Source organism: Alternaria rosae (assembly GCF_020736505.1).
Source record: "Alternaria rosae strain MPI-PUGE-AT-0040 chromosome Unknown BKA58scaffold_1, whole genome shotgun sequence".
NCBI classification, from domain to species: domain Eukaryota; kingdom Fungi; phylum Ascomycota; class Dothideomycetes; order Pleosporales; family Pleosporaceae; genus Alternaria; species Alternaria rosae.
In genome coordinates, this window is record NW_025763570.1 from 1,876,454 (window position 1) to 1,899,865 (window position 23,412).

At 52.8% G+C, this 23,412-nt stretch overlaps 12 protein-coding genes across 12 annotated transcripts; 6 read left to right on the forward strand and 6 right to left on the reverse strand.

Annotated features, from left to right (window-relative positions):
• The first annotated feature begins 164 nt into the window (after nucleotides 1–164).
• BKA58DRAFT_11551 (uncharacterized protein) lies at nucleotides 165–2,564 on the forward strand. The gene is made up of 2 exons (XM_046164016.1): nucleotides 165–1,899; nucleotides 1,946–2,564. Exons 1-2 carry the CDS (start codon nucleotides 298–300, stop codon nucleotides 2,528–2,530), a joined length of 2,187 nt encoding a protein of 728 aa, XP_046030878.1. The 5' UTR covers nucleotides 165–297; the 3' UTR covers nucleotides 2,531–2,564.
• On the reverse strand, nucleotides 2,468–4,562 carry BKA58DRAFT_11601 (isocitrate lyase). The gene is made up of 2 exons (XM_046164033.1): nucleotides 4,146–4,562; nucleotides 2,468–4,075 (listed from the first exon to the last, which is right to left on the reverse strand). The coding sequence occupies exons 1-2, from the start codon at nucleotides 4,250–4,252 to the stop codon at nucleotides 2,599–2,601; spliced, it is 1,584 nt and encodes a 527-aa protein (XP_046030879.1). The 5' UTR covers nucleotides 4,253–4,562; the 3' UTR covers nucleotides 2,468–2,598.
• A 248-nt stretch (nucleotides 4,563–4,810) lies between these two features.
• On the reverse strand, nucleotides 4,811–6,494 carry BKA58DRAFT_396337 (putative allantoate permease; the record flags this gene model as incomplete). The annotated part of the gene is made up of 4 exons (XM_046171350.1): nucleotides 4,811–5,451; nucleotides 5,503–6,073; nucleotides 6,124–6,242; nucleotides 6,296–6,494. 4 exons carry the CDS (start codon nucleotides 6,492–6,494, stop codon nucleotides 4,811–4,813), a joined length of 1,530 nt encoding a protein of 509 aa, XP_046030880.1.
• Nucleotides 6,495–7,354: 860 nt separating this feature from the next.
• BKA58DRAFT_285146 (class I glutamine amidotransferase-like protein) lies at nucleotides 7,355–8,161 on the forward strand (the record flags this gene model as incomplete). The annotated part of the gene is made up of 1 exon (XM_046166844.1): nucleotides 7,355–8,161. A coding segment is annotated over one exon (807 nt), but the record flags the coding sequence as incomplete, so codon positions are not given.
• A 127-nt stretch (nucleotides 8,162–8,288) lies between these two features.
• On the reverse strand, nucleotides 8,289–9,662 carry BKA58DRAFT_350533 (aminotransferase; the record flags this gene model as incomplete). Its single annotated transcript, XM_046168523.1, has 2 exons — nucleotides 8,289–8,570; nucleotides 8,613–9,662. The coding sequence occupies 2 exons, from the start codon at nucleotides 9,660–9,662 to the stop codon at nucleotides 8,289–8,291; spliced, it is 1,332 nt and encodes a 443-aa protein (XP_046030882.1).
• A 327-nt stretch (nucleotides 9,663–9,989) lies between these two features.
• Nucleotides 9,990–14,431, forward strand: BKA58DRAFT_464018 (Hydantoinase B/oxoprolinase-domain-containing protein). The gene is made up of 4 exons (XM_046174894.1): nucleotides 9,990–10,819; nucleotides 10,867–11,316; nucleotides 11,368–11,487; nucleotides 11,537–14,431. Exons 1-4 carry the CDS (start codon nucleotides 10,273–10,275, stop codon nucleotides 14,374–14,376), a joined length of 3,957 nt encoding a protein of 1,318 aa, XP_046030883.1. The 5' UTR covers nucleotides 9,990–10,272; the 3' UTR covers nucleotides 14,377–14,431.
• A 4-nt stretch (nucleotides 14,432–14,435) lies between these two features.
• On the reverse strand, nucleotides 14,436–16,290 carry BKA58DRAFT_11641 (uncharacterized protein). Its single transcript, XM_046164043.1, has 2 exons — nucleotides 15,950–16,290; nucleotides 14,436–15,903 (listed from the first exon to the last, which is right to left on the reverse strand). Exons 1-2 carry the CDS (start codon nucleotides 16,050–16,052, stop codon nucleotides 14,459–14,461), a joined length of 1,548 nt encoding a protein of 515 aa, XP_046030884.1. The 5' UTR covers nucleotides 16,053–16,290; the 3' UTR covers nucleotides 14,436–14,458.
• Nucleotides 16,291–16,472: 182 nt separating this feature from the next.
• On the reverse strand, nucleotides 16,473–17,887 carry BKA58DRAFT_304718 (phosphatidylethanolamine-binding protein; the record flags this gene model as incomplete). The annotated part of the gene is made up of 2 exons (XM_046167025.1): nucleotides 16,473–17,218; nucleotides 17,266–17,887. The coding sequence occupies 2 exons, from the start codon at nucleotides 17,885–17,887 to the stop codon at nucleotides 16,473–16,475; spliced, it is 1,368 nt and encodes a 455-aa protein (XP_046030885.1).
• A 97-nt stretch (nucleotides 17,888–17,984) lies between these two features.
• On the forward strand, nucleotides 17,985–19,850 carry BKA58DRAFT_372542 (50S ribosomal protein-like protein L4). The gene is made up of 2 exons (XM_046169141.1): nucleotides 17,985–18,115; nucleotides 18,163–19,850. The coding sequence occupies exons 1-2, from the start codon at nucleotides 18,020–18,022 to the stop codon at nucleotides 19,786–19,788; spliced, it is 1,722 nt and encodes a 573-aa protein (XP_046030886.1). The 5' UTR covers nucleotides 17,985–18,019; the 3' UTR covers nucleotides 19,789–19,850.
• Nucleotides 19,851–20,926, reverse strand: BKA58DRAFT_372543 (uncharacterized protein). The gene has a single exon (XM_046169142.1). The coding sequence runs from the start codon at nucleotides 20,835–20,837 to the stop codon at nucleotides 20,031–20,033; it is 807 nt and encodes a 268-aa protein (XP_046030887.1). The 5' UTR covers nucleotides 20,838–20,926; the 3' UTR covers nucleotides 19,851–20,030.
• BKA58DRAFT_372544 (autophagy-related protein 16) lies at nucleotides 20,927–21,871 on the forward strand. The gene is made up of 2 exons (XM_046169143.1): nucleotides 20,927–21,175; nucleotides 21,234–21,871. The coding sequence occupies exons 1-2, from the start codon at nucleotides 21,091–21,093 to the stop codon at nucleotides 21,773–21,775; spliced, it is 627 nt and encodes a 208-aa protein (XP_046030888.1). The 5' UTR covers nucleotides 20,927–21,090; the 3' UTR covers nucleotides 21,776–21,871.
• A 51-nt stretch (nucleotides 21,872–21,922) lies between these two features.
• On the forward strand, nucleotides 21,923–23,412 carry BKA58DRAFT_11647 (JAB1/Mov34/MPN/PAD-1 ubiquitin protease-domain-containing protein). Its single transcript, XM_046164044.1, has 2 exons — nucleotides 21,923–22,039; nucleotides 22,128–23,412. Exons 1-2 carry the CDS (start codon nucleotides 22,015–22,017, stop codon nucleotides 23,162–23,164), a joined length of 1,062 nt encoding a protein of 353 aa, XP_046030889.1. The 5' UTR covers nucleotides 21,923–22,014; the 3' UTR covers nucleotides 23,165–23,412.

Sequence of the window (23,412 nt, forward strand, 5' to 3'; positions counted from 1 at the left end):
TCAGAAACAGGCCAACCGTGGTCTTGATTGAGTGCTGATATGACGCGGGAGCGACTCCAATGGGGAAATAGGTGGGCAGGGCACAGGCTTGGAAGTGGAGACGCTTGGATCACGTGGAAGCTTCGCCCTTTCCGGTAAGGCGCAATCCCCCTTATCGCGTGCTGCCGGGCAGTCGGCACCGTTATCCACGCATGCACGCTTTCGCCCCGAACCGTGTGAAGGTATGCCGTTGCAATAAACACCACCGCGATCGCTAGCGGAATCCAAGAATGGACCGAAGCCTGAGAAATACACCCGATGAACAATGATACAGAAAGTTCCCCGCAGGAGCCGCCTGCCAAAAAGCAACGAACCCTAGCTTGTCAGCGATGCCGCTATCGGAAACAGAAGTGCGAAGACAGCCGACCGTGCCAGAATTGCATCAAGGGAGATGAAGAATGCCTTCCTACGCAGCCTGCGCCTCGGCCGCATGTTGAGAGCGAATATGTGCGCATCTTGGAAGAGCGTGTGGCTGAGCTTGAGGCTCGAGACCCGCAGCAGAGCCTTGATCACCTAGCAAGGACCCAGAACAGGCCTGATCACGACATACATGACACGTCCCCAGCAAGCAGTGGGTTGCCGGGTGATGGGGCCACAGGAGGAGGCGCCGCCCATTCAGTTCAACAGGTCTTACCGCCGCGGCGGTCCTCTATGCTTTCCGGCTCATCTTCGGGTTATGCAATTGCTTCGGGTACGGACGAAGAGCCGGACTTGAATCACCTCATCTTTGGGCTCATTGCATCACCCTCAGCGCAATTTTCAGCTCAAGATGTTTCTCGTACCTCAACAATCTCACGACCGGCACAAGTCGAAGTGAACAGCGCACACACGCTGTTGACCAGCATTTCTCCGGAACTCGAGGAATCATTACTCAACGCGTATCGCGAACGCGCTCAAGCCCAGTATCCCTTTTTCCATTGGGACACCTTCCTGACGTGGCAGTCGGAGTGGAAGCACTGCTCGCTCTGCGACCTTGAAGACCGAGCCTGGCAAGGGTTTTTCATCAACCTTGTGTACGCGACATCTTTAGTTCTGTTGCGACAGCCGTATGTGGCGATGCTCAATGTTCGCGAATTTTACGATACTGGAATCGCACTCCTGCCGGCTGTGCTACGTCAACCAGATAGAATTCTCCAAGTGCAGGCATATTTACTGCTATCCGTTCACGCACTACACCAGAGCTCCACGGAACGTATCATTTCTCTCGCTTCCACAGCTATACGGCAATGCGTTCTGCAACAATTACATCTCGGCGAGACGGAGCCACCACCAACCGACGTTAATGCCCGCCTAATAATTCAAATCCGTCGACGATGCTTCTGGTGCGCGTACCTTCTTGATCGATTAGTCATGTCATCTTTCGATCTCCCTCCATCTGTCCCGGACTACATGATAACCGTGAAGCCTTTCGCTAACATCGAGGACCACGACCTGTTAGGAGCCGCTGCCATCACGCCGCCTAATTTTGACTTGACTGATTCTCAGAACTACACGTGTAATTCTTCAGCGCTTCATATACTGCAGTGCAGGCGTATACAGTCCGAAATAAGCGCTGTCACGCTTCGATGGGATTATGATGCTCAATTTGAGAACAGTTCAGATTGGCGCATAAGAATCCTTGCGGAGTTAGAGAACTTCAAATCCCGGGTACAAAACTTTTCAGATCCGCAGTCGAAAGGTTACACATCACAGCGTTGGCAAGCGATGATCTACCACTACACGCTACTCATGCTATATCGACCGACGAAAGTCAATGTAATAGGATCTGCTGGCGATTGGTCGGTTCAAGCTAGTAGCCAGGCTTGCTTAATGTTTCGAAGGACTCAGATTGATCGTCAAATTGCTCAGCCATGGCTTGCAGTAAGTGAGTTTAAACGCCTGATGACACACGCGCTGATTGTAGCAGCTTCTCGTTCAATTCCAGTCCGGTATCACACTCTTGTACTGCTTCTGGGCCACCCCACCGGAACATAGAACCGATAATTACTACTCGCTCGACGTTTCTGACGCGCTCCGCGCCTGCTCCAACATCCTAGCGATAATGGCAGACAGGTGGGCAAAGGCAGAGTGCCTGCGAGATGTCTTCGAACTACTGGCGCGCGAGATTCCGCTAGTCGACCGACCCAACAAGCTGCCGACTCGGCTGTCAGACAAGACCGTTACGGCGATTCGAACGCACCTTCCGCAGGTTCGCGCACTAGTAGTGCATCGCCCGGTGTTGCGCATGATTGATGAAATGATAGGTGAAGATTTTCCTCGCTCTACGCAACCTTCCCAGCTACCAGCGATTCGTGGCATGCTTGCCCCGATTCACCAGGAACCTGAGGAACACTTCAACAATCAGCTACAGCAGATCAACGGAAACTTCCAGATGCCATTTGCCATGCAGCAGCCATTTGAGTACGGAAATGCAGATTCTGGGCTTGAGGATCTGGCTGTCGACGGCCTACTCTCGTTCCCTGGTGTGTTTGACTTCGAGGGCTGGACATGACAGGTCGACGAAAGGAGATGTCATTGGGACTAGTGTACTCATATTGTAGGCTATCAACGACTTTAAAATCACGCTGCTTTGCCTTTGTCTACGATGGGCTCTCCTGCGACCGTCTCGAAGAATGCATCTGCCAAATATCCACCGCAATAACTCAACCTCTCAAACCCATCAGTCATAGGTTTTGAGCTAAGAGCCGGGCCTTGTACCGACTTCAGGTAGCCAGCGATACCTTGGTCCTGCCACATCTTCGCAAATTGCTCTGTCACCATGTTCAGACCTTGCAGACTCCAGATCGGCTGGACCTGCCATACGATGCCTAGCTTGGCAAGATCGAGATGAAGATTCTTGACTTGGTCATCACTGAAACCGGCTTTTGCAAAGTCGTAGTCGCCGGTGTAGCCAAAGGCAAAGAGCCGGTCCGGATACACCTTGCGAACTTTCGTGTGGAATTCGACGATGTCCTCCCAATTTGGAGAGTCCATGCGCGCCCAGGTCACGTCTCCGAGTGGCGCAGCGGCGATGGCACGCTCGACGATACCCTTGACGCAGCTCTTGATCATATACTGTCCCATCGCTGATCGAGACAGCTCCCAGTCGAAGAACACTTCCTGTTTCACCGTCTTGCTTGCGATGTCGCGACGGTCTAACAGAGAAGCAAGCTTGCGTTTCGAGAGATCCGCCTTGTAAGCGGCAAACTCTTCTTTCGACGCGACAGCCTCGACAGCCTCATCAAAAGTCTTGATCCCCGCTTTCGCCTTCCACTCGTCCCGCGCAGCCTTCAAATCTTTCCCTCCTATTTGTGCAGCCGCGAGACACTTCTGCAACGGCTCTATCTTCTTCGTCGCTCCCTGCACATACTCGTGGTCACGCTCATCAACGACACTGGTGATGAACTCGGCATGATCCGTGTCGCAGCGGCATAACAGTAGAGTCTCCGCACCCATGACATCGAATTGCATCCGCACAGCTGTCAAACGATCCAAGTACTCTTGAGTCGGTACAATGGTACGCCCTTGACCAACAGTAAACTTCTTCATCCCGATAGCAAGGTCGTCGATGTGTATCATCGCTACACCAGCGTCCACAAACTCGCGGGCCATCTTCATTGTACTCGTCAGGCTACCGAAGCCCATATCGCCATCCGCGACGATTGGCGCCATGTAGTCCCAGTTCTCCAGCTTTTCACGCTCCTCAATCGGATGTCGTAATCGGTACTGTCGTTGGCGCTGGTCATGCCAAAGCTGGCTCTTGAAGATCTTGGAAACAACCTTCGGCACGGTATCCCATGGGTAGTCCGCGTGGTCCATTCCAGGGAGTGCGACTTCCGAAAATCCGCATAGAGCACCAGACACGTAGACAGTCTGCTGATGCTTGGCCATCTGCGAGACTGCAACCGGATCGGTGGTACCAAATGTCAACTCGCATGTACCGGCTTTGTTGTGGGCGTTTAGCTGTTCCCAGAGCTTAATGGCCTGGATCGAGGAGGCTTCCGAGGGAGCGGGGATAGAAGTACGAAGCGCGGCTATAGTGCTCGCCGTGTATGGTCTGGCAACATGGTCAGCTGAACTCTGTCACGGAGTAGATCTATTGCTTGGGATATGATGGGGCTACATACCGCTTCAAATGCGACTGCCTTGCAGAGCTCCATTGCTTCTCAATAGCAGCCACATCAGCCTCGAAAGTTTTCTGCTCATCTTGAACGGATATGTCGATTTGAGGCATCGTATGGAATGCAACAAAATGTGATATGTGTTATTGTCTGGCCTTCCAGCTCGTAAGATGGAGTGTCTCGGTCAACGAGGTGCCTCTGACCATTTATCTACAAGAAGCATTCTTCTCATCGCAGTAACCCTAGCTCGACACGCGAGGCGCGTAGCTATCCTTGTCACTCGGCACATGCAGGGTATCTTTTTTCTCCACTGCAAAGAAGCGCGGAGGTCTCGTGCATCTCGCAGTCTCGCACTTGCAAGTCCGACAGAGTCCGTTATCTGAAGATAAGCGAAGGTGAGGACGGGTCCACTTTTGCGTGCGGAGGCGCACGCCTGATAGCTTTGCGACTTCCGAACGTTGAGTATCCCACTTGACACCTGCAGAAACTCGACTTGTGTTGGATCTATTTACGAATTGGTCATAGACCTTACTCGCTAGAGTGCATTGGCTGAACTGTAGAGGGGCATATATCACGGGTACAGTAGTCTTTCGTGACGTATTTACTCATTTTGTAAATTATCTGTAGTGACTGCAAATCCTGTACCAAGCTGTCCACGCCTTCTTGAACGTCTACCATACGTATCGAAAGTGCACATTTTGCTTGTCAGTCAAGTCGCGGAAGTCAGTATCTGCATGCACCCTTCCACCCTTGTCGGAGTCAATGCGATCTCTCCTGCGATTCTCATACCAACAATACGTTGCATACATAGCGATGGTGATCATCGAGAGAACGTAGCTTCCCAGCACGGCACCCATACCAAGTGGATACAGCGGCGCCTGATCGGCCTTGAAGAACTGCGGCGCGATGATGTTGCTGACACAGTATGCGATAAAGACCAGCGCATTGACAGTGACTTTCTTTGTGTGGCCCGCGGTGTTTGCAGTGTTGATACCGAGGGCAACGATGTAGGGTCCGAGGTAGAAGTATGAGCAGTACAAGGCGGCGAGACGCCCGTTGTAGTTGTTGAGAGGCAGAACATATAAGAAAACTGCTGAGATCATGCCGACAATGATACCAAACATGACCCAAGCAGTACGTAATTGCTTCGCCGGGAAGTACTTCGCAGTCAAGAATACCCCGCCATTGCAAACGTATGACGCTATAGTCTGCAAGATACCTGTAGGCATTGTGAGGAGTGTCGAGCGCTGAGACGTGTAGCCGAGGCCTTTGATAATAAGAGGTGTGAAGTTCGTCAAACCCCCGTTTGGGACTAGAGAATGTCAGCCTAGACCTGGAAAGGTGGCACATCGGGTTTACTCACTACTGATCCAGATATGAAAGAAGAACATTAGCCACGTCTTGGGATCGAGGAAGGCTTCAATCATCTGATCTTTCTTAAAAGTTTTGTTCTCCACTCCCGTTTGATCTTGCCGGATTTTGTCAATTACGATAGCCTTTTGTCGCTCGCTGACGAACTTTGCCTTGACAGGATTGTCAGGCAAGAAGATGCCGATTACACAAGCCCATACAATGGTCATTGCGCCTGTGATCCAGAACATGGCGCGCCATTGATGTTCGCCTGCTAGGAATCCAATGCCATATCCGATTGGGCCAGTGAAGCACACAGAAAGACCCGTATACATCAAGCCGGTTCGAAGAGGTTGCTCGCGTCGAGGGTACCACATGCTGATGATGAGGAAATTGCCGGGTACGATAGGAGCTTCGAGAGCTCCAAGAAGGACACGGAGTGCGATAAGTGTAGGAAAGTTGTTGGCGAAACCGGTCGCAATGAGAATGCAGCCCCAGAGCAGTTGAACGACAAACATCAATTTGGCGATCGGAAAGCGCTGGAGGAGACTGCCACTCGGTAGGCACCAGAACAGATAACCAAACTATACGCAGTATCAGTACCGTAGAAGCGATGGTAGGTGGGATTACTCACGTAGAATGCACTACCAACCCAGCTGTATCTATCTCCAGTCAAGCCAGTATCAGCTCGGAAGCCGTACAAGGCCGCTGTAGCTGTCGTCACTTTGTCCATAGCGCCCAGCGTGATGTTGACTGATGTGCCTATTAGCGAGCGCTTCTCGTCATCTCGCTTCACAAGTACTCACACCAGAGCAATGGCACGAGACGCAAGTCTAGCTTCCATCGCAAGCGTGTCGCTTCTTTCCTTGTATACGCATTCTCCCCCGTGAGATGATGAGCATAGGCAGCCGCCACATCAACGTTGGCTGAGGCAACTTCTCCCATCTTGACGGAATGCGTGTCCTCGACGTCGGCGGACGACATGACTTTGCTATCGTCGGGCATGGCAGCAATGAGTGGGGTAAGAATGAAAATGCAAAAAGAACCTCCCGATGGGTGTCTCGAACACCTAGATTACATGTGTGTTTTATACAAGACCAAGAACAAGACTCATATCAATGATGCCTATCTTGATATCTCGTTGAGTATCGCTATCTCCAGCTAGACGGCGGCTGGACGGCATATGGAACGTCAAGAGTCCAGCTCGATAGGACTAGGATCGTGCCCTTGACTCGTGGACGTTGTTGTTCTCCGCATTTTGGCGACGGCAACGACCAACCGGTTTGCGTGCCCATGTTCGCTGCCTAGCGTCCCTTGACAAAGAGATGGTTCTTCGGACTCTCATGTCCGGCGGTGGCACGGGCAATAGTGGGCTGTCAGGCCCTTACACCATGCCTGCGTAGTGCTAGTGTGGCCCCAACTATCCGACTGCTAGGATCCGTCCGCATGTTTAGACGACGTACACTGTGGGAATGCGGCAAGAAGGTCATGCTCGAAGGTTGCTTGCTGGGCGTACTGATAGTGTATACTGGATCGGCGCAGATTGTCCGATCACCGTTCGGCCGCAGAATATTGCGTTCATAGCGTATCGCGCAAGTGGTTCATCCTGACAACTATTGTCAAGACGTCGTTGCGGTGGTTGATCAAGTATCGAAGTGGGCGACTCCAGTAGCCGTGCCTAGTTGGAGACGCGGCAAATCGCGAGATAGTCGCGACAAATATCAACCGCTTATCAGCGGCCATCACGTGCATCGCCGAATGCGGACATCCCGAAACCGACATGAAAGACAGATGCATTGCTTCTGAAGACGTTTCGCAGGAGGAGTCCATCAATCAAAAAGTCTTTCCACCAAGATCGTGCAACTATGGCACGAGTTTTACGCATTTGCATGCTCAATGCCGATGCACCGGTGCCTGCCGTGGCCGCCGAGCGTGCCCCCACCTATGGGCGTATCTTCCACCAACTTCTTTCTTCCGCAGCTATCAAGACCAAGTTATCAGGCGCTTCCTTGGATTCTGCCATCCATATCACGTCTACGGACTTCGACGTCACAAAGAACGAATACCCCGCCTCGATAGCAGATTTCGACGCTGTCATCATCTCTGGCTCCGCGAATTCGGCCTACGATGAGCTACCCTGGATACGCAAACTCGCAAGATGGACGAAGGAGTTATATGAAAGAGAACCAAGCGTGAAGATATTCGGCAGCTGTTTCGGTCACCAATTGGTGTGTCAAGCTCTCTTAGGAGATCATGGTGTGAAGGTGGAGAAGCATCCGGAAGGCTGGGAACTTGGGGTAAAAGAGATCACATTGCATCGGCAATTCTACAACGAATTCTTTGGAGATAAAAGAGGCAGGGGAGATGGGTATGGCGAGAAGATGAGGTTGCAGTTCGTGCATCACGATCATGTTGTCGTTCCGCATGTAGAAGCGCTGCCGGGGTCCTGGACAACGATGGGGAGCACTCGGCATTGTACTAATCAGGGCATGTACGAACCTGGTCGTGTCCTCACATTCCAGGGTCACTTCGAGTTTGATCGCTTCATCAACAGTGAAACAATCAAGTATTTCTTTCCGAATTGGCAGCCCAAGGTCTTGGAAGAGACGCTCGATGCCATCGATGCGGATGACGACTCTGTGGCAGCAGCTGGAGTTGTCCTAAAATTCCTCTTGAACGAAAGTGCTGGGAAGCATGGCCAGTCATATGCTGTCACTGGGGGTTTACTCACGCCGCCATCGAGAGAATGAGCCTGCATTTTACAACCAATCCAATATGTATCAACTACATGTTCTAAAGTTAAATCCCTTTGCTAGCTTGTTCAATCACCGCACTTAATCTCTTGATGCCTTCGAGAATCTCTACTTCTGTGTGCCATGCCCAGGATAAACGTATTCCGTTCCCATAGCCCTTTGCAGCACGAACGGCGGACGCAGAGTCTCCTTGCACTTGCATCATGTCACCGTATGCAAACTTTACATTGTACTCCTCCAATCCTTTGGCAGCCAAGTCGGCACCCTTTCCAGCAAGGCTTTGTGGCAGCAGTAGCCAGATGAAGTAGCCTCCAGCCTGCGCAGAAGACTCCTCAAGACCAGTGTCGGTGCCGTTCACTTGTTCAGAAACCTCATTGTACGGCTTCCCGGTAGAGATAGAGACACCCAGTGGAACCAGAAAAGTTTCTATCCCTTCAAGCATAGCATAATAGCGAGCCCGAAACGTCGGAAGAACTTTGGCCTCAAGATGCTTGCGCAACAACCCAGACTCGAGTACCTCATGGACAAATGAAGCAGTCATGTGTGCGGGACAGCCTCCAGATCTGGTTGCACCCACTTGGGACAGTGCAAGCGTGAACGCAGGGGTCGCTTCTGCCCAGCCTACTCGTACACCCGGTGCTATGATCTTCGAGAACGAACCATTGCTCATAGCATTACCCCATTCATCTTTGGGGCCTCCTTCAAGGGTGCGATCGATGTCGACAATTCGCGGCGGTACGTCACCGAGATTCTCATAGCTTCCGTCCTTATCCGCTGGCCAGCGTAGTATGTCGTACACATCGTCGGTGACCACAAGGGCGTCAAATTCTCGTGCTAGGCGAATGAGTTGCTGCCTTCGCCGAAGCGACATGGTCTTCGCGCTTGGGTTTGAGAACGTCGGAACGCAATAGATGATGTGTCGATAAAGCTTCTTGTATCTTTCCCCCGTCTTTCGCATTGATGGATCGGGTATTGTCGATTTATCCGCGTCCGCGAGACTTTGTCGTAAGAACTCTACATCCAGCCCTTCATCGTCCTCTGGCACACCCTTCATCATCCCCTGGAACCCGTTGTCCATGAAGATAGGACAGGCCAGAAAGTAGCATGGTTCAACCATCCATATGTTTCGTGTGTAGCCTGGCTCGGTGAAGCGTGCAAGAACGTTATCCAAGTTTCCCGACGCCCCGTTCGTGACACAGATGCGGTCAAACGAAAGCTCCGAACCGCGTCCGTACGTGGAAGTGAGCCATGCTGCGATACTGCGCCGAAGTGGTTCGTAGCCAGCGTCTGGGCCGTAGATGAGTGAGGCTGCGGTTTTTGCTTGCGAGTTGAGTACGCCTGTCGCGCCGTCGAGAAGTTGAGGCGATGGAAAGAGTGACGGCGACGGCCACCCCAATTGCAGGTTGATACTTTGGGCCATGTCGATTGGTTCTAGATGCGACAACGAAGATGTGTTCTTACAGGCACATCACGACGACTCTGCTATGAACGGCAGTCGAATCATTTTTGCGGCCTCGGCATGCGCGTTGCAAACCCATGCTAATGATCGCGTAGCCACTCAGCATATGGTGGAGAGCATGATATCGACCCCTGCCATTCTTTCGGACTGTGGGCCCCGATGGAGAGGAACGTCGGAACTTCGAAGGATTCACTGAGGGGTTCATTCGTGCCGCGCTAGTCGTGTATTAGCGTGTTTCTTGGGAAGGGATCGGCAATCGCGCGTCATCCTCATTCTGCCCGGATGCGCAGCAACTCCACCTTCAACGCGACACGATAGGCATTACAAACCCGCAGTGCCATGCCTTCGGAACGTTATGCCCTGCGGTATCGGTGTCGTTACAGCCAATGGCGTGTAACGAGCCAGGTGACCAGGCGTGGCCTGTTGGGCGTCTTCATACCTTGATCTATCCACTGGCACGAGAGTGGTTTACTTCACCTGGTAGCTATAGGGACATACAAGAGCTTTTGACTGCCGAAAACTGCATTTTAAATCTGTCTCGTTACATTTTTCTCCAGATTTCCCACCAAATATGCCGTTCGTTGAGCAACCGCTGCAGGGCGCAGGCATTCGTATCGCTATAGATCGCGGTGGTACCTTCACAGACTGCTTAGGTATCATACCAGGGAGGCCAGATGTACTCGTCAAACTTTTGAGTAACGATCCGACGAACTATACCGATGCACCTACAGAGGGCATACGCCGGATACTCGAGCAGGCCTTGAATGTATCCATACCACGCGGCGGTAAGATTGACACCAGCAACATCGAATCGATCAAGATGGGAACTACAGTCGCGACAAACGCTTTGTTGGAACGAAATTCCACAAAATGCGCGTTGGTCGTCACTAAGGGATTTAGAGATCTGCTACGCATAGGTGATCAGACCAGACCGAAGTTGTTTGATCTCAATATCCGAAGGCCTGAGACCTTGTTCGATGATGTACTGGAGATTGACGAGCGAGTTACGCTTCACGATTCAACCGAGGATAAATCAACACTACGAGACCCCAACCGCAACTCCTATAACCTGGAAAGGGGGGTTGGAGGTGAGGCCATTCGCATCCTGCGACCGATTGGTCAGTAACCCGATGTGAAAGCAACTTCCTCGCTGAAACTTAAGCAGATAGCACACACGCCCGCGAAGGTCTCCAGGCCCTATTCGACAAAGGCGTGCGGTCCTTGGCGATAACGCTTATCAACAGCTATACTTTCCCGAACCACGAGCTTCAAGTTGCCGATATTGCCAAAGATATCGGCTTCACGCAAATATCAGTCTCATCACAGATCTTTCCGATGATCAGAGCCATCTCGAGAGGCTACTCAGCAACAGCAGACGCGTACCTTACGCCTTTGACGCGCAATTACATCGACGGCTTTCGCGAAGGTTTTGTAGGTGGCCTGGAAGATACGAAGGGTGCTCGTTGCGAGTTCATGCAAAGTGACGGAGGACTAGTGGGATGGCAGCACTTCAGCGGTCTCAAAGCCATCCTGTCAGGCCCGGCTGGAGGTGTTGTTGGCTTCAGCAAGACGTGTTTCGATACCCAGCGGAAGAAGCCAGTGATAGGGTTTGACAGTAAGTCTAAAGCTTGCGAAACATGTCGGAAGTATGCTAACGCTTACGCAGTGGGCGGCACCAGCACTGATGTTTCGCGGTATGCGGGAACACTGGAGCACACCTTCGAGTCTATCACCGCTGGTGTGACGATTCAATCCCCACAGCTAGAGATTGATACTGTTGCTGCCGGTAAGTAGCATTCGAGATCTTAGATTTGAATAGCTGCTAAGGTTCCCAGGCGGTGGAAGCATACTTTCTTATCGCAACGGTCTCTTCCTAGCTGGCCCCGAATCAGCAAGTGCACACCCAGGCCCAGCGGCTTATCGTAAAGGTGGGCCTTTGACGGTTACAGATGCAAATCTTGTCTTGGGACGTTTGCAGGCGGAGTACTTTCCAAAGATCTTTGGCAAGTACGAGAACGAACCTCTGGACTATGAAGGTGCAAAGCGAGCCTTTGAAGAGTTACTCGTCACGGTCAATTCGGATTTATCACAGACTAACGGAAAGACGAAAACTGTTGAGGAACTTGCCCTTGGGTTCTTGGAGGTTGCGAATGAGACAATGTGTCGACCCATCCGCTCGCTCACTGAAGCCAAGGGACACCGGACGTCGGATCATGATCTTGCGGTCTTTGGTGGTGCGGGTGGACAAGCTGCCTGCGCCATTGCTGCCAACCTGGGAATCGACCGCATTCTGATTCATCGCTATTCTTCTATCTTGTCAGCATACGGCATGGCACTGGCAGACGTCGTTCGCGATGTTCAAGAGCCATGCTCAGTATTGCTGAAGTCTTCCCTGGATGAGCTTGACGACAGGCTGTCTTCGCTGGAGAAGAATGCGGCTGAACAATTGGCCAACGATGGATTTTCTGGTCAAACGATCGGTTTCGAGCACTTTCTCAACCTCCGCTATGAAGGATCAGACACAACCTTCATGGTCTCACGGCCTGATCAAGGAACGTGGGATGATGCTTTCGTAGCTGAGCACAAACGCCAATTTTCCTTCATCATGCCCGGACGAGATATCCTCGTCGAGAACGTGCGAGTCCGAGCAACGGCCCGGAGCCCATCAGTCGAACCAGAATTCAACCTTGATCAACAGCTCACTGCCTGCTCCTCATCTGCTGTGTCGGCAAAGAAGATTTCGGATCACGTCCCTGTCTTCTTCGAGAATGGCTGGACTACTTCTCCTTTGTATCACTTGACGAAATTGGCCAGAGGTGATATCATCGACGGGCCAGCTATCATCCTGGATAACACACAGACGATCGTGGTTGCTCCAAGCTCCAAGGCAACTATCCTGGACCGCCATGTCATGATTGAGCTTGATCGAACGACTACCCTATCAGGTAACGAAGCTGCTGTGACACGTACTGTTGATCCAGTCGAGCTTTCCGTGATGGCTCATCGCTTCATGAGTATCGCTGAACAGATGGGTCTAGCACTACAGAAGACTAGTGTTTCAGTCAACATCAAGGAACGTCTTGACTTCAGCTGCGCGCTCTTCAGCCCCGAAGGTCGTCTTGTAGCCAACGCTCCACATGTGCCAGTTCACCTTGGTTCAATGGAGCAGGCAGTCATGTACCAGCACAATAAGTATCTAGGCCAGCTACGACCAGGCGACGTCATTGTTGCTAACCACCCCATATCCGGGGGCACACATCTTCCGGACATAACATGCGTGACCCCTGTTTTCGACGATGCAGGCAAGACCATCATCTTCTACACGGCTTCAAGGGGCCATCACCAAGAGATTGGTGGAATACTTCCAGGCTCAATGCCAGCCGGCAGCGTCGAACTACACGAAGAGGGTGCCATGATCGTCTCAGAATACCTCGTTCGTGATGGAGTCTTCGATGAAGAACTAGTTACGAGGGTACTACTCCACGACCCCGCCCAATACCCAGGGTGCTCAGGAACACGTAAGCTCGCCGATAACATCAATGACCTCAAAGCGCAGGTCTCTGCGAACGCCAAAGGCGCAGCACTCGTGGCTGACCTCATCGCTGAACGAGGTCTGTCTACCGTACATCTGAACATGCACGCAATCACCGCCAACGCCGAGTCCTGCGTACGCGAATTCATGAAGCGTACGTATCAACAAACTGCTGGCAAGCCGCTTGTAGCACTCGACTTGATGGATGATGGCACACCCATCAAGCTCGCCATAACCATCAACCCAGACAACGGATCCGCACACTTTGACTTCACGGGTACAGGCGAAGAGGGTTACCACAGTTTCAACGCCCCGCAAGCAATCGCAAGGTCCGCTACACTCTACGTCCTCCGCTGCCTCATCAACCAAGACATTCCCCTCAATGAAGGCTGCCTCCGTCCTCTCACCTTCACAATTCCAGAAGGAAGCATCCTGAACCCCTCACCATACGCCGCTGTTTGCGCAGGTAACCCAATCACATCCCAACGCGTCACCGATGTGGTCATCCGCGCATTTGAAGCCTGTGCCGCCAGCCAAGGTGACTGCAACGTCTTCTCGTTTGGTATAAACGGCGACCACGACGACAATGGCACACCCATCCCTAACTCCGGTTTCGGCTTCGGAGAAACGATATGTGGAGGCAGTGGCGCTGGTCCAGGCTGGCACGGCACTTCAGGCGTACACATCCACATGACTAACACGCGTATCACGGATCCAGAGTTACTCGAGAAGCGTTACCCTGTGCTTCTTCGCGAGTTCAGTATACGGGATGGGTCGGGTGGACAAGGGCAGTGGAATGGTGGAAACGGGATCCGTCGTGTGTATGAGTTTTACCGTGATATGAATGCTTCGATTGTTAGTGAGAGGCGGGTCACTAGGCCGTATGGTATGCTTGGTGGTGAGGATGGGAGTAGTGGGGTGAACTATATTGTCAAGAAGATTGGTGGGCGGTGGTGTAGGCTGGGTGGACGGAAGGACTTTGCTGTACAGAAGGGAGATTGCTTTGTTATTGATACACCTGGTGGGGGCGGATGGGGAGTAAGGGACGAGGACGAGACTGGGGAAGCGGGAAGTGCACAGAGATCGGCTGTGGAACGGAGGTTTGTCAGCCAGTTTCAGTTGGCGCAGGAAGTTAGCAACTAGATGTGCTATATGTTATCTCTAAAAAATGCATTGTAGATAATTACACAACTTCATTGCGTTTCTCGGATTCCTTACGATAGTCTCACCATGCGCTCTCTCTGGCCAGTACATCCCAGCCGACAAGTCGCCAAATCTCCTCTTTATACCAAGTCCCCACATCTTTATCGTCGATCTTAGCCACATTTTGTAAGGCGCTTAGCCGCATGGCTGGCAACGGCTTCGTGAGAACGTCCAGAAACTCATCATTCGTGTTGTTTCCATACATACATGCAACGAGTGTTCGCTGCAAGCGATCTTTTGCCAGCGAGCTTAGCCGAGCCCGTGTGCTCGTGGCGGGAGTCTTAATGCTCAATGTACGAACCGGACGATTTGACGTCTGGCCTGGGCGAGCATTCTGAGGGTTCATATGGTTTGGAGCTAGCCCCATAGCGCGCTCAAGTATCAAGACAAGAGCTTTGACCTCAAGGCGGGTTCCAAGAGCATCGGCATCTTGTTTCGTTTCCTCCGTTTCATCTCTCGGCTCAAGCGGCGGGAAGATGTTGCCATCAATGGACGTACTGCGGTGTTGCCCAAATGTGAAGTAATACAATCTCTTGCCAACACGTTCAAACAAAACGAAGATAAAGCCATCGAAAATCTTCTGATGCACGGGATCCGTTTTCTCAAGGAACCCCAGGAAACTAATCAGCAGGTGGGCGACTGCTCTGGCCGGCGGCGACTCCTTGATGATAGAAGGCGGCGTCTTGGTTTTGGTCTTCTTTGGCGAAGGTGGCTGCGATAAGAAGTTTTGCGCTGTTTTTCTCGCTGACAGTTCGATTGATTGCAATGCAGCTTTGAACATATCTGCCACCTCGCAGACGATCAAACTCGTGAGTCGTGTGTCTGCGTTGGCCTCCATGAGCTTGTTTGTACCGACAAGTAATGACATGAAAGCTCTTGCGCAGACGGATAGGGCGATGGCAAAGTCGGATTTGTCTTGATCCAACGACATGGCTTCCAGTGTCCTTTGCCCTTGACGCGACAGTTGATCGTAGTTCTGAGCGACTACGCATATGATCTTGCCGATACCCGAAGAAACTTTCACTAGATTGTGGCAAAGTGTGTCGGTGTCCGGCTGGTCACTCCTGCATAGCGAGTGTGTAGTATACAACGCTTCTGTGAGGTTCGAGCCGTCTTTACCGAGCACATTCAAGAAATCCATATCATTCTGGATGGTCTCCTGGGCAGCAGCGGCCGGTTGTAGACACTGTCTCTGTGCTTGTCTCGATGGCTTTGATCTCTTTGGCGATACAGTCGGCGCTTTGAGCATGCTTGGATAAATATCTGGAAAAGGGACGGAGATGTTCGATAGTAGGTGGTTTGATCGCTCGAGTTTGATGTTGACGCCCCGAAGCCTGCCGCATTCGTCCTCAGCTTGTTGACATCGCTCTTTCCAGTAGGCGACCTGATCAATGTGGCATTTGGCATTGTCTCGTTCCCTCGGGTCTGGGCCAGGCCTGATTTGAGCACGCAGTTGCAGGATATAGTCTAACAACGTTAGAAGGTGTGCATGATCTGGGTAGTAGGAAATGACCTCGTATCTGTATGCCCGCCGGCTTACTGCGAACGATAGCAAGGGCAAGCGCTATCTGCTGATGAGACGGAAAAGTCGGAAAGGAAGGTGCGTTCTGCGTCATGACAGGCGTGATAACGGATGAGCAGGGGGACAAGCGTAAGTGAGAGACGACGAAGCGACGATTGGAGATATGTTGGTGGCGATTGCTGCGGTCGTCAAGAAAACAGCCAGAAAGTAGCAAGGCATAGCATGTCCGGCAGAAGAAAGAAGGGTCGAGCTCCAAGCGCGCGTGTGTGAGGCAAGGAAGGAAGCATCACCGTACGTGAGGTTGGAAAGAGCGGCCACCGTCAAAGGCAGCCATTTCACAACATCCCATGAGAACAGTCTGGGCTCGAATTCAGTGCTATCGCTTCATTGTCGCATTTCAGTGCTCTTGTTGTACATGTTATGCTGACAGCTTGAACTTGCAGCTGTCAGGTCATCGTATTGTACATATGGCTTGCATGACTACATGCACTCACCACGTGCAACCTCATCCGCCTCACCGCATGCGCTCAGTGCGCCTCTTGTAGGGCAGTGGCTCCACTCTCTTCCTCTTGAACTCTACAGCGATCTGATCCTTCAGACCATTACGCTCCATGACACCGGCCATGCTCTCGTCCCACTTCGTCCTGAACAACGTAGCGGTAATTGCGCTCAGTTTGTTCGAATCGGCAAAGCTACGGAGATTGAAACCCATTCGCTTGGCCTTGCTGACCTTGGTGACATCGAGCGGCTGGTTGTCCTGCTGCTCGAAGACAAAGATACCTAGGCGGTGGTAAGGCGCTCCTTTGTGGGCCCAGGGTGCTAACCAGGGTAGTGCAATCTTCTTGGCACTGAGATCCTCTGTCTTTTGGTCCTCTTGGGCGATACGCTGGAGTGGTATCGAGGTGCTGTTAGGCGAGATGGAGATGTTGGAGGCGATTAAGTGGCATCGGTAGGTGAAGCTGTCCTTCTCTGGGACTGGCACATCTGCGTCTACGACCACTACAGTGACGAGCTTCTCACCGGGTGTGAAAGTTTGAACATTGAGTCGAGGCATTTTTTCGCTGATGACGGAGTCTACGAAGTCACCGGGTGCGACTGGCTTTCGTCCAAAGCCAAGATCGATGTCTGCGACCAAGTCGAGAGACGGGAGAAGATCGGGGATTATGGCAAGTTGCGTAACGCGTTGTTCGAGCACGAGACGCTTGTACTGGCGCCATTTCCGATCGGCAAGATAGCGGTAGATGGGCTTGTTCATGTCACCTTCGCAAGTCAGTCATGTCGGCAGAGAGCATATTCGCACAACGTACCCTGCCCGTCCTCGAACTTCCGCTTTACAACTGGGTCGTTGATGTCTGCCAGAATGATCAGGTCATTTAGGTGCTTCCTCATGCTCCGCAATCTGTGCTCCTTGGCTGCTAAGCCTCCACTGATGCTTGCATCTTGCGCCATCAGGTTCTTTATCCGCACCTGCTGAGCCTGGATTTCCTTAATCTTCTCCTGCCTGTCTTCCAACAGAACCTTCCTCGCTTCTTGGAAACATTGGTACGGCAGCTGTTCGAATGGGACCTCGTCGGTCTTTTGCAAGGTCGATCGACGAAGAGCGGCACGGCGACGACGGGATCCAACGGGTTGCACATGTTCTCTCCGCAGCAATCGGCGCTCCTGCTTCTTGTTCTCCACCATCTGGGGGTCTAGCGTGCCCCATTTCTGCATGTATTCCGGGGTATCTTGGGACCCAGCCTTTTGAGCAGCGCCTTCCGGAGGGTTCGACGGCGGTGGAGGGGGAGTCGCATTCGTGGGTTGTGTCTGCACCTCTTCACGGGCGGCCGCCGAGGTGGAGAGGAGTCGGCGGGTGCCATTGGCGCTTGGTAAATGTCGCACGCATCTCAGACACGCGCTGAATTGGCGCAGGGTGGGCGTGGAGGCCATGGTGTTGATGGCGTCGACAATGTTCAAGAGCGATGGTGCCGCTGGAAAATGTGGTGATGATCACACTAGCGCTTTTCGTAGACCTCCGCCTCCAACTCCGACAACTAGAACAATTGAACCACGACGACCGGCATGGCTTCCACGAGGATATCCGCGCCCATGCGTGGCGCCACACACCAATTGAGAAGGCTGTCGGTGCGGCCAAATGCGCTATGCACGCGCTGTGCCGTGAGTTACTTCGCCGTCACTGTATGCGACATGCTAACGCTGTCAAGAAATCTCTATGCACGCCCACTACCCGCTCAATCACCACATCTGCGCCCTCTCAGGCGACGCTAGCTTCCATAACGAACCCCAAATCCGGATACGTGCCCGTCAAACCTCTGGAAGAGCAGTCTGTGCTTGCGACTATCCACCGATTCCCCTCCCTCGAACCGCTCCGATTCGAACAATATCCCGCAAACCATCTCTACCTACCCACCCGACGAGACATATTACACCGCGCGGTTGTTTACGAGGGCGATAGTACACGGTTAGGTACTGCATCTACAAAGACCAGGCATGAAATCAGAGGTTCTGCCAGGAAGGTTAGACCGCAAAAGGGAACGGGTCGCGCTCGTCTGGGAGACAAGAAGTCGCCCATGTTGAGGGGTGGAGGTGTCGCATTTGGTCCTAAGCCTCGCGACTTCGCAACTGAGCTGCCCAAGAAGATCTACGATCTCGCATGGCGGACAGCACTGTCATACCGGTTCCGAAAAGGCGAGCTGATTATTGTGGACAACGCAATGGAGATTGAGAGCCCGTCTGTGAGGTTACTAGGCGACACCCTCAAGTACCACGAGAAGTTGCTGGGCAGGGGCAGGAGCTTGATGGTAACACTAGAAGAGCGACCCTTACTAGAGCAAGCATTGGTGGAGATGGATCGCGGCCAGCAGACACTCACATGGGAGGAAGTCGACGTCAAGAACCTTCTCGAGCTGTCCCGCGTCATCATCGAGCGCGACGCCCTGCACAACATACTCCTTTCACACGAGGAAGACCTCACACACAAGGCTCTCCAGCCGTGGCACAAGAGCCTCATCCGATCATCGCCACCCACGGAGCTCGAAACGACCATAGGCTGGGAAGAGTTTCGCGAACTCTCCCTCTCCGATCCCAAGGAAAAGGACACCATTCGTGCTGACATCTACGAGAACGTAGCAGGAACCCGCTACGCCTACGCTGAGTCTCTCCCCCAAGGACAAAAGCGCAACGAGCTTACCATATCCGCCTACAACCTCCTCGCCGAAGCCAAAGAACTGCAATTCGCTGAAAGGACCGGCCACTCTTTCGCCGACTATCTCAACGACTCCAACACTGAACTCTTCCCTCGTCTGCAGATGTTGACCTACCAAATCAACACAAAACAAGATCTCGCCGGGCCCGGCGGGACTCTGGAAACCTCGCCCGTAAAATCTGAAGAACTCATGATCGAGGTTCGTGAGCTCGAAGTGCAGAAACATGAGGTAGAGTACGAAGCCGCACTGCTCGCAGCCCAAATTCACGAGCACCGCTCCGCAGCGTTGCGTCTAGCCGGTAATGAAGCGAGCGCGGATGAGCAGCTCGAATTGGCTAGTGATCAGAGGACCTATGTCTCAGACGCCGAGCTGTTAATCCTGGAGGCTAAGCTTGAAGTAGCCAAGCAGAAGAACGCTGTCGCTACGCTCAAGCGCGATGTTCCCGGCCAGAAGAAAACGAGGGAAGAGATAAGGGTGTGTGAGGAGGTGCTTGAGGCCAAAAGGGCGGAGGTGGCTGCTGAGACTGCGGAGCTCGAGGCTATTGAGGATGAGGTGCAGGAAGTGGATGTTGCGACGGGAGTGGAGACGAGGGCTGAGTCAGTCAAGGAGGAGAAGAGGATATGAAACTTTTCGTCGTGTTTACTGTAAAGTGTATCTATAGATGTTCATGAATCGTTACACCATGTGTAGGTGGGTTGTGTTGTACAGTATACTACATGGCATGAAAACTGCTCACGTGCTTTCTCCGGCCCTCCGTTCCCGCATGTTTCATCTTCATCCCCGTCGTCCGCGGCTCGGCGTTCGCCTCGGGAGCGCGTGGCAAGGGTTTCCCTAGGTTTGCTTGTCCAATTCATCTCAAAGCTCTCTCAAGCCGCCTCATCATCACCCTCCTTCTTCTCCACCTTCTTGCCTTCATACACAACCGTCATAATTCCGCCAACCTCCCCCTCCCTCTTAGTCTCCCTAGCTCCCTTACAATCAGCCACCGCGTTCTCAATGGCCTTGAAAACCGCATTCGCTTCTTCCGGTGTCGCTTTTCTGCCATGCTTCTTCGGCCCGAGTGTAACCTCGACTTTGCGCCCCTCCTTCAGAAACTTTTTCATAGCCACCAGCCTGTGCTTTAGGTCGCCCGCCGCTATCGCCCAGTTCAGTTCTAGGGATTTTGTAGCAGGTCCTGCGCCCTGGCCCTTGGCTTGCCGTCGTAGCGTCTCGAGTTTCTTTTGGTGTTGTGCGCGGAGATCGATTTTGGAAATGACGCGGCATGTTGGTAGGCTGTTCGGGTCTAGGTTGCCATCTTCGTTGTATTTCCCTGGCGTCATTTGTACGAGGTGGTGGGTGACTTTGTTGAAACTTATCAGTGCCTCGTCGAGTGGGACGTTGTTGTGGAAAACGCCCTCTTCGTCTACGAGGTTTATGAGGTCGGCTTCGATGGCTTGGTCGATGACGTAGTAGTCGGAGATGGCATGGCGGCGTGTGTCTTTTGTGTATTTTATGCCGCGGGTTGAAGTTCGGCTCGTAAGGCTGGGTGTCGACGAGGAGAGGGAGGTGGGAGACGATGTCGGCGCAAATGCTGGGGCGTAGAGAAGTGGGATGGAGGTTGTGTTGCGTAGGTTTGGAGCGATGAAGACGCGGTAGAGGGCCCGTGAGGTGCCGGAAATGTGTGTTGGTGGCATCTTGAGCAGTTGACAGCGAGTCGTAAGAATCAATTGAACGGGAGAGAAGTTTGACTTTGTTGCTGCATATGCGACATTCAAGACCGAAGCTTCCCGAGACCGACGCTAGCAGGGGTCAAGTCGAATCGGAGCAGTGACGACCTCCGCAATCGTCCTTGGTGACCATCCTCAGCCTGCTCATGTAGCAAACCATCATGATAGCGATAAAGACGACTTGTACATCTCTTGATCTCGCGCAACCTTACCTACCGCCATGAGTAATTCTCTGGCGGAATATTTGTCTGCACTCGATGCGCGTGACACGAGAGAGAAGGCGCATGAGCAGTACATCAACGCCTGTATGTTATCTGCCCATGCGAGACGCGCAGTGCTACGAGAAGATGCTGATATCAGCAGACACCAGGCTCGCCGACAATACTGCGCAGTTGTCAACCCAGACATCCTCCGCGGAGGAGCCCGCACCCGCAGCCAGCGCATCCACCAAAGCCATCCCGTCAAAGGGCAGAGGCGCAGCGACAACTGATGTCTCTTCCCCGTCCGCTGTCGCGCAACTCCGCTCCGAACTTGCCATCACTCAGCGCACGCGCGGTGACCTCGAGACACAACTGGGTAGTCTTACTGCCGAGCTCAGCGCCCTCAAAGCCTCAGACACGCAACAGAAGCAGCGCATAGAACAACTTGAGAAGGCGCGAACAGCACTGGAAAGGCGGGGCAAGGACAGAGCCGAGGAGCTTAAGGGCAAGGGGAGACTTGTAGAGGAGGTGCACGATGAGATGGTTGCGCTGAACCTGCAACTCAACATGGCGGAGCAGGAAAAGGAGAAGCTGCGCAAAGAGAACGAGGAGTTGACGAAGCGATGGGTCAAGAAGATGGAGGACGAGGCGCGGAAGATGAATGAGAAGTCAGGGTGGGAAGATCAGTCGCGGCGGAAGAAGTAGCGATGATGGACCACCCTGGCGTCACTGTTATTCCATTCTGCTGGCCCTATGCGATATCAATCTCAGCGTTTAGCGCAATAGACTGTTTTCACTTCGTCTCACCCTCTTGTGGACTGCCTGCTTGCTCGCTGATGCCTTGTATCTCTTGGCGCTAGAGCTCCCCGCCCCGAGCATACAGCTCCGTCGCCTCCCCACCAAAACACCAAACTCACCCAAACAAACCTACGCTGTCTTCAACCATGGGGACCGCATTGAAGACCTGGGGTAAGTTTGACTGCGCTTGCATTCATACCATGTCTACGTTTATGCTACGATACCCCGCATACTATCGCATGGCTGACAAACATTCCAGAGCTCGAGAACTCCGTCAAGCTCGTCGACCCCAGCAAAGACGCCCTCTACAATTACTCGGCCTCCGCCCAAAAAGCTATCAACGACGCACACCCATGGCGAACCGACCCCAACTACTTCACCTCAGTCCGCATCTCGGCCATCGCCCTCCTCAAGATGGTCATGCACGCACGCTCGGGCGGCTCAATCGAAGTCATGGGCTTAATGCTAGGCAAGATTGAAGCACACACGTTCGTCGTCACCGACGCATTCCGGTTACCAGTCGAAGGAACAGAGACACGAGTCAACGCACAAGACGAGGCAAACGAGTACATGGTAGAATTCCTGCAGCGCGCACGAGAACAAGGACAGATGGAGAACGCCGTCGGCTGGTACCACTCACATCCCGGCTACGGCTGCTGGCTCTCCGGCATCGACGTAAACACACAGAAGACGCAGCAAATGTTCCAAGACCCCTTCTGCGCCATCGTGATCGACCCCGACCGGACCGTCTCCGCCGGTAAAGTCGAAATCGGCGCCTTCCGCACATACTCAACAGAGTATGTCGAGAACCAAGCGAAAGCGGGTGGCGGCTCCAAGAACGTGAGCGGCGCCGAGAGCGACGGCTTCGAGACTATTCCGTTGGGCAAGATTGAGGATTTCGGTGCACATGCCAACCACTACTACTCCCTAGAGGTCTCGCACTACAAGTCCTCGCTCGACGCCAAGTTGCTAGAAGCGCTGTGGAACAAGTACTGGGTACAAACGCTCTCCTCCTCACCCCTCATCTCCAACCGCGACTACGGTACCAAGCAGATCTCGGACCTCGCCCGCAAAATGCAGCAAGAGAACAACAGCAGCAAGCGCTTCAAGGGCGGAGCCGGATACGCGACGAACAACGAGAGCAAGAACCAGTTGACCAAGCTGGGTGCGGCTGGTAGCAAGATTGCGCGTGAAGAGGATATGGGACTGCTAGCGGCGAAGGTCAAGGATAAGGTGTTTGGTCTTGCGGGTGACGGGGAGGTTAAGAGTCAGGAAGTCGAGATGGAGACTTCTTAGATAAGGGAAGGTAACGAACTGTGGAAAACATGGTATGGCATGGCAAGGCGTTGAAGGCGTACATGGAATAGATCAACGGAATGGGATGATATCACGAATTGAAATCAATGAGTTCATCGTAGCAATTCATGAATACTGACACCTCATACAAGGAAGGATCCAAACAGGCCCGCAGCCTACACTAGGCCAACAATAAGCAAAGAAGGAAATGTAGCGTCAATACAGGCTTCACGGTGTTCAGTGATCTC